The sequence below is a fragment of the Leptodactylus fuscus genome, chromosome 7 (genome assembly GCF_031893055.1).
Source record: "Leptodactylus fuscus isolate aLepFus1 chromosome 7, aLepFus1.hap2, whole genome shotgun sequence".
NCBI lineage: Eukaryota > Metazoa > Chordata > Amphibia > Anura > Leptodactylidae > Leptodactylus > Leptodactylus fuscus.
The window spans coordinates 16761015-16773172 of NC_134271.1; the positions used below are offsets into that span (position 1 = coordinate 16761015).

The 12158-nt window shown below is 39.0% G+C and overlaps 1 protein-coding gene across 1 annotated transcript in view; it reads right to left on the reverse strand.

Moving 5' to 3' along the window:
- OSBPL5 (oxysterol binding protein like 5) overlaps window positions 1-12158 on the reverse strand; it is a 62008-nt gene that overhangs the window by 19794 nt on the left and 30056 nt on the right. The window contains exons 2-8 of the mRNA XM_075281191.1: window positions 10171-10324; window positions 9820-9893; window positions 4383-4463; window positions 2930-3031; window positions 1230-1433; window positions 430-514; window positions 20-191 (exon numbers count right to left, since the gene is read on the reverse strand). Of these exons, the coding sequence (XP_075137292.1) occupies window positions 20-191; window positions 430-514; window positions 1230-1433; window positions 2930-3031; window positions 4383-4463; window positions 9820-9893; window positions 10171-10303 (851 nt within the window). The 5' untranslated portion in view covers window positions 10304-10324. The remainder of the gene's footprint in view (window positions 1-19; window positions 192-429; window positions 515-1229; window positions 1434-2929; window positions 3032-4382; window positions 4464-9819; window positions 9894-10170; window positions 10325-12158) is intronic.

Sequence of the window (12158 nt, forward strand, 5' to 3'; positions counted from 1 at the left end):
ACAGGCCTGAGGGTCTTACAGGAAGAGTTCGTGCTCGGAGATGGTAGAGGCCTGCAGTAATGTGTACAGCCCATTGTGGGGAACGTCAGGCGGGGTGATGACATCTCCTTCCTTTCCTTGCTTGGGCAAATTAATCTTAAAGAGACTGGAGCACCGAAGAGCCAATTCTAGAGCGTCCATCCAACACCGTCCTAAAACACAAGGAGCACAAACATGGACGTTTCAGAGGGTATAACTAGGGTTAGGGTCAGTACCACGCCTTGCCTCAAAAAAGCCGCAATCTCACCATGCCAGCCAGATTAGGGCAATTTTGGTTGGATCTTTGCAAACCCCACTATCCACGATGGTCCTTAGATATTAGCTTGCTGGCAAATTCCACCAACTCTCTTTATGTCTAAGCAATTGTTGCCTCATAAAGTAGGATCTTACCGTCAGATTCAGAAGTTGCCCTGAATATTAAGTAGCTGCTAGGAAGAGGTAGAGTAATGGATCCAACATTTTCACCTTTAGGACCCTACGAGTCAAGAATCATACAGTTAGTATTCAGTAATACCTATCCTTCCTACAAACACTGCATTAAATAGTACTGTGTGTGCATGAGGGGTAACACTCTTTCTAGCCATCATATGACGTATTCTGCATTATTTAACAGTTTTCCCCTCTGCAGGCTGAATCTGTAGTTTGCAGTTCTCTCTGAACTGGTGGGAGACTAGCTGCCATACACTGCACACAGTAAGTAGAAAAGAATCTGTTCTATAACTAACTCTCTCTTAGTCAATAACACCCCCAGGACCATGCAGGACATATATAGAGAAGTATTAACGTGTACTGAGGTGAATAAAATACTTTGGTTTTGATAGAAAGTTGCTATTTAGCTTAAACACCAGATTAAACCTGTGTTTCTGCTGCTATCTCTCAACCTCCTTTCTCCATAGACCCCTATAGACGTGCATGTGACCTGAAGTCTATCTCAAGACAGCAGATTTTTCAGAGTGAAAGTCAGTTTAGCATAGAGAGGGGAGCAGAGAAACAACCTGAAAAGAGCAGAAAGAAGCATTCTTCTCTGATAAAATATATTACAAAGTTTCTTATAATTCCTTAAACTATTGCCTAAAGTTTCCCCATGCCAATACCAAGACTTCCCTGACAAAGATATTCTGCTGATATTATTGCTGCTGTCTTATAAAGAAAATGCATTTGGGTGAATTATTAAAATAAAAAAAATCTACCTTAACAGCCCAAATGGACTGATCCAGCGGATGATAAAGTTTAAAACAAAAGCCGTCTTTCTTAGTAGGTCTTTCAATCAGCTCGCAGGAATGGAGCATTAATGTTCCCACCCACTGCCCAATCTTTGGTGTTTTGTATATCAGTAGCAGTCCTGGCTTCAGAACACACCACAGCTTAGTCCAGCTCTTCAATGTGCCGCGAATCTGAAACAACCAATAATGACTCAACAAAAAGAATACTGTAACCCTAAAAAGAAGAATGTAACCACTATAATACTACCCCCATGGAAAAATATAAACACTAAAGATGAGCAAGTATACTCCATCGAATATCTCCGCCGCATAGCTCCCTGCGCCAGGGAAGGTGGGAGGGGCAGTAAAAATTTGATGCCCCGGAAGTGTTTTTGCACCGGGACCTATGTGGCAGAGGTATTTGATTGAGTATACTCGCTTATCTCTAATAACCACTATCATACTACCTTCTGTGTCCCGTACAAGAATATAACTACTATAATACTGCCCCTATGTACAAGAATATAACTATTATAATACTGCCCCCTATGTACAAGAATATAACTACTATAATAGTACCTCCTATGTACAAGAATATAACTACTATAATACTGCTCCTATGTACAAGAATATAACTACTATAATACTACTCCTATATACAAGAATATAACTACTATAATACTGCTCCTATGTACAAGAATATAACTACTATAATACTACTCCTATGTACAAGAATATAACTACTATAATACTACTCCTATGTACAAGAATATAACTACTATAATACTACTCCTATGTACAAGAATATAACTACTATAATACTGCTCCTATATACAAGAATATAACTACTATAATACTACTATGTACAAGAATATAACTACTATAATACTACTATGTACAAGAATATAACTACTATAATACTGCTCCTATGTACAAGAATATAACTACTATAATACTGCTCCTATGTACAAGAATATAACTACTATAATATTACCTCCTATGTACAAGAATATAACTACTATAATACTGCTCCTATGTACAAGAATATAACTACTATAATACTGCCCCTATGTACAAGAATATAACTACTATAATACTGCTCCTATGTACAAGAATATAACTACTATAATACTGCTCCTATGTACAAGAATATAACTACTATAATACTGCTCCTATGTACAAGAATATAACTACTATAATACTGCCCCTATGTACAAGAATATAACTACTATAATACTGCTCCTATGTACAAGAATATAACTACTATAATACTGCTCCTATGTACAAGAATATAACTACTATAATACTGCTCCTATGTACAAGAATATAACTACTATAATACTACCTCCTATGTACAAGAATATAACTACTATAATACTGCTCCTATGTACAAGAATATAACTACTATAATACTACCTCCTATGTACAAGAATATAACTACTATAATACTGTGCTATGATTATGAGGTTATTGTTGTTATATTTATAATACCTGACTGTAATATACGGTATATGCTTTACCAGACTTATAGTGATGACTTCCCTCTCTCTTTTGTGAATCTGTATGTGTAATTCTAGTTACAGGCCAGAACAGAACTAACACTCTGCTTGTTTATAGTAATGGGCCACTATATACGGCTGACTTTGTAGCATCATTATAGGATTTATGGACATGTTCCTATGAATTACCTTCAGCCAGTCCGCCACAATGACCACGCTGGGGTCTTTCAGGGCACTGAAGAGCTGTTTAGTGGCTCTCTTCTTCTCCTGCCTATAATTCTTTTTCTGCACCTGTGCGGCAGTAGGAAAAACACCATTAATCATCTAATAGCAGACACTTTGCTGTGAGTTCGGTGTCAGGGGTCTGATCTCAGAGGGGTCTATATTAAAAATAGATCCGGCAGTGATGCTTTACTGCCTTCCTCCTGCCTTTTGTACGGTCTGTATGTTAGGCACTGAGATTGGAGCAACACAAGACTACAGTCAGACTACACTCGGCTTATTTGTAGTCTGTAACCATGGAGACACATGGGTAGGCATAGGAGTTGAGGACACAAATAATTGTTGTTTCATTTATATGTTAATACTGCAAAATGTTATCACCAGCAAGTGCTATACAGAGTCCTTTCATTCTGGAGATCATAATTTATCTTATTTGTTTCTGTGATATCATTCTGAGTAGATTTACCCCCTAAAGTGGGTGAAGGGAAGCTGAGAAAAGCACTTGGCATTTTTCGGGAGTCTCATAGAGATGAATAGAGCAGTAGTGTGCATGCTTGACCACTACTCCTTTCATATGGGTAGACAGAGGACCCCTGTTCTCCCGATTAGTAGGGGTCCCACTTCTATCCCCACAATCTTACCCTTATCATCTGGCCCAGGGGTAGGCAACTTTCAGCTCTCCAGCTGTTGTCAAACTACAACTCCCAGCATGCATACTGGCTCTGCTGTTCTTGTAACTCCCATGGAAGTGAATGGAGCATGCTGGGAGTTGTAGTTTCAAAGCAGCTGGAGAGCCGAAGGTTGCTGACCCCTGATCTAGCCTGTGGATAGGTGAAAGTCTAAATCTTGCAACAACCTTTTACTTGGATAAAATTCTGGTACCTGCAGTCACCACTAGGGGGACCTCAAAGGCTTACTGAATACTGATTTATTATTGAGTTCACTGTAAAACTTATATGTAATAAGCTCCCCCTAGTGGTGGCTGCAGTATGAAAGAATATTATTACTTCTGTACCTACATATCAGTGCAGGGGATTTGAAGCTTTGTATCAGGAAAACTAAGCTCCGTCTATTCTAAATCTATATTGTGGAGTTTATCGGCACAGAATTATGGCTTTATGTGGAATAAATAGGGTGAACATTCACTTTGGGCAGATTGCTGACAATGTATGAATGGTAAAGTATTATGTAATCCTGAGGACAATGCTGTAATACCGCCCAGCGGCTGCTCTGTCACTGTCCTGATGTAAGACGTCTGATCAGCCTCAGCCTTTACTTCTCACTATCAGGTAGGTGGCCAGAAAATCTATTAGCTCTTACCAGCATGAAGCCCTATATCCTGCGCTCCCCCATAATAGGCAGGGATTACAGGACACTTAGCGTCCTTTATAGTGGATCATGGCGGCAGGGCGCCTCTTACCTTGAGGGTGTCCATCTTGGCAGACTTAGATGTGGGCGATAAGCATTCCTTGTCTGTCCCATTGCAGAGTTTATTATCAGTCTAGAAGACACGTATAGAACATTAGGGATCAATATTACACTGAATTATTACAATATTATTTCAGAAGAATCTTATCCATTGCTATTGACTCCTTCATCACATCTTCCTTCTTCATACATGTTGGTATGTCTCTGTAAATGAAGGGGGTGTTTAGAATTAGAATGACGTGTCTGCGCTTCATCAAGCAGCACCACTCCTGTCCACAGGTTGTGGGTGGTATTGCAGCTCAACTGAGATGAGCGGAGCTGAGTTGCAATACCAAACACTGCCTGTAAACAAATGTGGTGCTGTTCTTAAAATAGAGCAGCCATGTTTAAGTGATGCAAAATACATAAAAGTTCCACCACTACTGTATGTATTATTCTTTGGGTTGACTTTCTTACATTGTAAGATTTCTGCTTGCTGTCAGTGAAAAGGAACAGGTCGAGGATGGAGCTTTTCTAGCAAAGACTCCACAAAGATCAGAATATAGCAGAGAATAATCTCTTCATCTTCTACAACCAGGAGACAATGGAAGTGCATGTGTCCCCAGTGTAGGATACCAGAAGGGGCACCCACAAGTCCCTCTGGGGTATACAGCTACAGATATAGATTGCTGGAATAATATACAATATCTTGTATTCCCCCCTGATAACTAGAAATGTAGAAGATCTGAATTCTCTTTGCGTAGATTCATTCATGTGAAATAATTGTACAAATTGCTGAAACGTCTTCAAAGAATTTCCAAGACATCAACAGGACACATCTAGAAATAATACGCACAAATAAACCCAGTTCTGCCAGGATTTATTGCAGTGTTGATATATACATGTTAGTAGTTAGAGGGAAATCTGGGGTGCACAGCGCCCACACTCGCTTGTTACCCCTTATATACAGCAAAGCCGCGGCATCTTAGATGAACTTTATACGTAATTGCAATTTGACATCTCACTCCTTGTATTGTGGTGTTTGTATGAAGCGTGACAGTGCATACAGTGTATTACTGATGGTCCCAAAGTTTGGCTAATGCATCTACTGTCTACATTTAGCCTTAGACTTGGAAGACTCTCTAAATAACCCCATTATCTACAATGTATACATCACCACTATATAATGCTACGATTATACCGCCATATAATACCCAAGTAACATTACACAGCCAAAATAGCAGAGCCGTACAGTGCTCATATAAAGATACAGACAGAGCTCAAGAAACCTCCTATACACGGCTGGAAATCCAGCCATACATACTACTGCCAAACATTATAGCCGTATAGTGCTGATATAATACCACAATGCGATGACAAAACAATACAGCTATATAGTGCTCCATTACTACTGCCAAACACTATAGCCATATAGTGCTGATATAATACCACAATGCGATGACAAAACAATACAGCTATATAGTGCTCCATTACTACTGCCAAACACTATAGCCATATAGTGCTGATATAATACCGCCATGCGATGACAGAACAATACAGCCATACAGTGTTCCATTACTACTGCCAAACACTATAGCCATATAGTGCTGATATAATACCGCAATGCGATGACAGAACAATACAGTCATACAGTGCTCTATTACTACTGCCAAGCATTATAGCCAAATACTGCTGATATAATACTGCAATGCGATGATAGAACAATACAGCCATACAGTGTTCCATTACTACTGCCAAACATTATAACCATATAGTGCTGATATAATACCGCAATGCCATGACAGAACAATACAGCTATATAGTGCTTAAATACAGAGCACAAATAATACAGCCATGCAGTGCCCAAACAACACAGTCATACACTGTCCAACCAATACTGCCAAACTGAGCACACATATAATACAAGACTTAAATAATACTTTAATAGTGCTATAGCCTGTCCAAGCAATATAGCAATAGAGTACTTAAAAGGAATATATCGTCAATATATCTGTGTTTTTTTTTTCTGATTGTACATTTTTTATATTCACAATACTTTGCCAAAATAATGCCGCCACATACAAAGTCTTCAGTACATCAATGTATGGAAACGAACATTACCAGGTAATTGCTGCACACAGACAAGGGAACCCCTATAGATGGGGGATCTGAAGAATAAGGTATAAAACCTCGGCACTGACATCATAGACCTGACCTTCTATTCCTGAGCAGTAGGGGGCACTAGCGTTATGACCTAGAAAAACAGAGCCAAAGATTTTATTCCAGCATTAGTTGTCTATGCCAAGAAGGGGTAACAGGTATGTGGGGACAGGGAGTGAATTAGTGATGGGTGAGTATTGTGACTCCCGGCTCCTTTGTACGGTAGAGCGGCCTCCTCCTGATTCAGCTGCTCACAAGATTCTGCTGTTCTCAACAGGACTAAAGAAATTAAGTGCGACACGTCCCTGCTGGTTAAATGTCACCGGGGAATTTTATACAAACGTTCCTGCTTCGCTCAGCAAAAAAACTCCACGTTGCAGCTCCTTCCCAGAGCAATCCATAAAAGATGCTACAATACCACAATGTATCTGCTGTATGAGGTCACATCGCACCCCCGTCATACACCGCCTATAGTCAGGGACACTGGATACATAAGATACAGCGAAACGTTAACCCATGTAGTTACATTATATTATCCTGTATACTCTAATCACAACCAAAGCTTCAAACACAATGAGCTTTCAGGCTGCATGACCTGACATCTCTGAGTACCCCATTGTTGGGAGATATGGGAGAGAGTTTATATATATTATGTATATATATATATATATATATATATATATATATATATATATATATATATATTTATATACATCAGATTTCTCCAGTTTATGACAATAATTGATAATGCCATAATTGTTGCGTTTTTGTTTTGCACCTCCCTCTCTTCATGAAAGAAAAGTTTTGTTGGAGTTGCGCTATAGTTAATATCATCTAAGTTTATATGCCCATATGATAAAATATAGAATATTTCATACTACCCAGAAAGGTACAGAGCTTATTCCCAATGTCTGACCTACACCGGCTGTCTCTTTAGACCGCTCAGCTGCTTCTCTTTTCCTTCCCCATGCTTTACCCTGCAGCACTGCTTGTCACATTATCTTCCACAACCTCAGTAAGAACTTAATAAAGGAAGAGCTGATATTTAATATAGCAAGGACAAAAGGATTATTAACTGTATAACTCATGAATAAAGCAAATGCATCTCACGTATATAATGAGAGAAATGTAATTTTCAGAAATTTTAATATTGATGACCTTTCCTTAGTCATCAGTATTAGATCGCCGGGGGTCCAACACCTAAGCTGATTAAAGCGGTAGCGGTATGTTCATCACTTGGCCTGTGTACAATTCAGTCTCATTTAAGAGAATGAAACTAAGTTGCAATACCAAGCACAGCCACTATACAATGTACGGCGCTGTGTCTATGAGGCCGAAGTGGTTATCTGATTGCTGTGGGTTATTCAAGCAGTTGATCGGTGGGGGTTCTTTGTGTCGGAAACCCATCAATCTGCCCTAAGGATAGTTCATCAATATCCTAATCTGGGTATACCCCTACAAAGAGGCGGACAATCTCATAATAAATCTGTCCTAGCAATTAACAGATCTATATCCTAATCAATCAGTGACTTTGACCAAGAAAATCTACTCGCAGCTGCTCAGTTTCCCTGCAGTGGCCTCTGCAGGTGAGATGAAGTATTACATTATGCCTATTCACTTAAGTAGGGGTTGCTTTAATATGTGGAGGAGCCAATGTCTCTAAAGCTGACTAGTAGGGGGCGTACACAGGAGCGTGTTACCTCTACGGTATGCTTGCTATATACCCTAATAGGCCCCTGTTCATCTGTATGATATAGTCATCACTAACACAATATACTACATATGGGCCATAAGAGATATATTAGAAAATCCTTTCAGCCACAACACATGAATCACATTCCGCTTTCCAACCGCGATCTAAACAATATTAAAGCCAAAGCAAAGAATAGGAATCTGCATTTGTAATGGGAAGACACGGGGAGGTGTCCCTGGAATAAGAGGATTGTGTCAGCTTTACCACACATATCAATATTTTATCCTTATGAGTAAAGCGTAATAATAATACTATGTAGCGTTTATTGACAATCTGGATAATTAGCATATTTCCCAGGTTGGAGGTTGTCGCTATGAATAATGCATGGGCACGGCGCTGGGTTATGTACAGTATGTTTACTGCAGAGCGGCGGGTATGAATTATTTACACTCAGTGCTAGAGCAGATTCTGCTGCAGTCTCCGGTCTGGGGGATGAGGCCGGTCCCTGACTTCACTGCTAAACCATTACAATAACATCTTATTGTATAGCCTAAGATTTGGGAGAATATTTCATGTATTCCACCTGCCAGGACATGAAGGAGATATTCTGGGCTGGAATAATATCCATGGTAAGGCTCCATGCACACAACCGTATGCTTGGTCAATATGCTAGCGATAGATAGATAGATAGATAGATAGATAGATAGATAGATAGATACATTGGAGATAGATAGATAGATAGGAGATAGATAGATAGATAGATAGATAGATAGATAGGAGATAGATAGATAGATAGATAGATAGATAGATAGATAGGAGATAGATAGATAGATAGATAGATAGATAGATAGATAGATAGATAGGAGATAGATAGATAGATAGATAGATAGATAGATGATAGATAGATAGATAGATAGATAGATAGATACATTGGAGATAGATAGATAGGAGATAGATAGATAGATAGATAGATAGATAGATAGATAGGAGATAGATAGGAGATAGATGATAGATAGATAGATAGATAGATAGATAGATAGATAGATGATAGATAGATAGATAGATAGATAGATAGATAGATAGATAGGAGATAGATGATAGATAGATAGATAGAAAGATAGATAGATAGATAGGAGATAGATGATAGATAGATAGATAGATAGATAGATAGATAGATAGATAGATAGATGATAGATAGATAGATAGATAGATAGATAGATAGATAGATAGATAGATAGGAGATAGATGATAGATAGATAGATAGATAGATAGATAGATAGATAGATAGATAGATAGATAGGAGATAGATAGATAATGGACAGCACTCCAATATAGTAGAAAAAGTGATAGATACTTTATTCCATGAATATCTACATTTCAGTGTGCACCTTTCTCATATCTATCTGTTCCTCCATCACTTTTTCTATACATTGGAGCGCGGCCTCTTTTGTATCTGTATTGCTGGAGGATTGATGGCCAAGTCATCTGTCAGAAATGAGATTCTGAGATATGAGGTACAAGGTTCCTTAGGTAAACCTGCCCATCTCAGAATGTCTTGTGTGTATAGATGGATAGAAGGTAATCACAGATCCGGTACCTTACAAGCGGCGTTTGGAGTCAGCGGAGCCTCATCCTTTACAATGGGCAGGTTGTTCTGTTCTGTATCTTTTCCTGCAGAAGAGCAATAAGAGAATATGAAGGCCAAGCAATCCATTGTTAGGTCCTTGTACATTACACTATGATCCTGTGTTATCGGGTCTATCAACTGCAACATCCATAATTAGCACAACAATAAAACTATGATAGGATCAGTCAACAGCAGTCAGCTTGCTTGTTACAGATTTGCAGATAGGAAAACATTTGTTTTCTAGATTGCATTTGGAAAGACTAGTGAATCCATGTATCTGGAGGCGACATGTCATTGCCCCAGTAACAGGACAATACTCACCTGTATTAAGGGCATTCATATCATGGTCTCCAAACGACAGATTCCGCGCCAGCTTGGTATTGTCGTTCTTCTGAGGAGTAATGGCGGTTGGACACAAGGAAAATCTGCGCCGGAGGAAGTTCTCCTCCTTCATATTGTGCGCCGGGGAGGTTTTCTGGAAATATAAAGTGCAAATGAGGCAACACTGAGAAAACAAATGCGGGATTTATAGTAATATTTACTTTATTAGCCGCTATAGTCACTTCATAGGAAACCTTCTTTTTTGTTTCTATTTTAATTTTCCATTTCATTTATCTATAGTTATAACGAATTTTGAAAAATCCTAAAATTCAGCAGTTTTCATCCTGACCACTAAGCCTAATAACATGGTGACACTTACTCTTCTCTATACTGTATACTATTTAGGTCACTTTTCTGTAGTTATCTTATCACACATCACTATTATGGGATCCACCATACATAATAGGCGATGGTTACCGCTCACCTCCTCCCCCTCCCTGCCCAATAACCTCTGCACAGGTCACAGAGCATGCCCACAACATTCTCCCATACAAGTCAATGAGTTACCAATATTTAAGTGCCAGGAAACCTCATGTAATGGGGTAATCAGTTTTGCTCTGGAAAAAGGATAGTTTTATAGCAACATCCTTATATATAGCTCTCTCTACTCCACCAACATTGGCCTCGGCCTTCAGACTCAGGCTTTAGATCCATTAATTGTGGCAGTCACCACTTAATCTATGGTTATATTGTTCTGCAGAATGTTTGCCATTTGCAGCTTAGAACATTTAGACCCGGCCGCTGAATATAGTAACAATCCACATTTCTCCTATGACTAATATAAATGTCTGCGCGGCTCCGCTGGCACCAGATTATTGCTTATAAAATATCTCTAAATTTAGACCCCGAGCAGCAGCCGATTATTTACTAAGAAGTTTGGTTTGTAACGAAAGCTAAAAAATTCAGTCAGTGCCCATGCAGTGCCAAGTAGTCAGAGGTTGTCAGCGCAATGTCAGGAGGCGCTGTGAGGAGATGACAGACATTGATCTCTCACTGACCCACGGGAATGTGTGGGCGGCAGGTGAGAAACACAGACGTCATCGGACGCTGTCATACAAGCCAGTGGTAGAGGAGGTGCATTATGGGTAAAAGTTTCTGGCTGAGAAAAATGAATGATGAATTAAAATTATTTTTTTAAAGTCAAGGTTTTCAATTTAATTGGTAAAAATTATTTCATAGAGAAAATGTCTAAACAGCGAGACAAAATCTACATAAATATTCACTTTATTAACACATTATATATTCTGTATGGAATACAATACATCCTGTATTATACTCCAGAGCTGCACTCACTATTCTGCTGGTACAGTCACTGTGTACATACATTACATTACTTATCCTGTATTATACTCCAGAGCTGCGCTCACTATTCTGCAGGTACAGTCACTGTGTACATACATTACATTACTTATCCTGTACTGATCCTGAGTTACATCCTGTATTATACTCCAGAGCTGCGCTCACTATTCTGCTGGTGCAGTCACTGTGTACATACATTACATTATTTATCCTGTATTATACTCCAGAGCTGCACTCACTATTCTGCAGGTACAGTCACTGTGTACATACATTACATTACTTATCCTGTACTGATCCTGAGTTACATCCTGTATTATACTCCAGAGCTGCACTCACTATTCTGCAGGTACAGTCACTGTGTACATACATTACATTACTTATCCTGTACTGATCCTGAGTTATATCCTGTATTATACTCCAGAGCTGCACTCACTATTCTGCTGGTGTAGTCACTATATACATACATTACATTACTTATCCTGTACTGATCCTGAGTTACATCCTGTATTATACTCCAGAGCTGCGCTCACTATTCTGCTGGTACAGTCACTGTGTACATACATTACATTACTTATCCTGTACTGATCCTGAGTTACATCCTGTATTATACTCCAGAGCTGCACTCACTA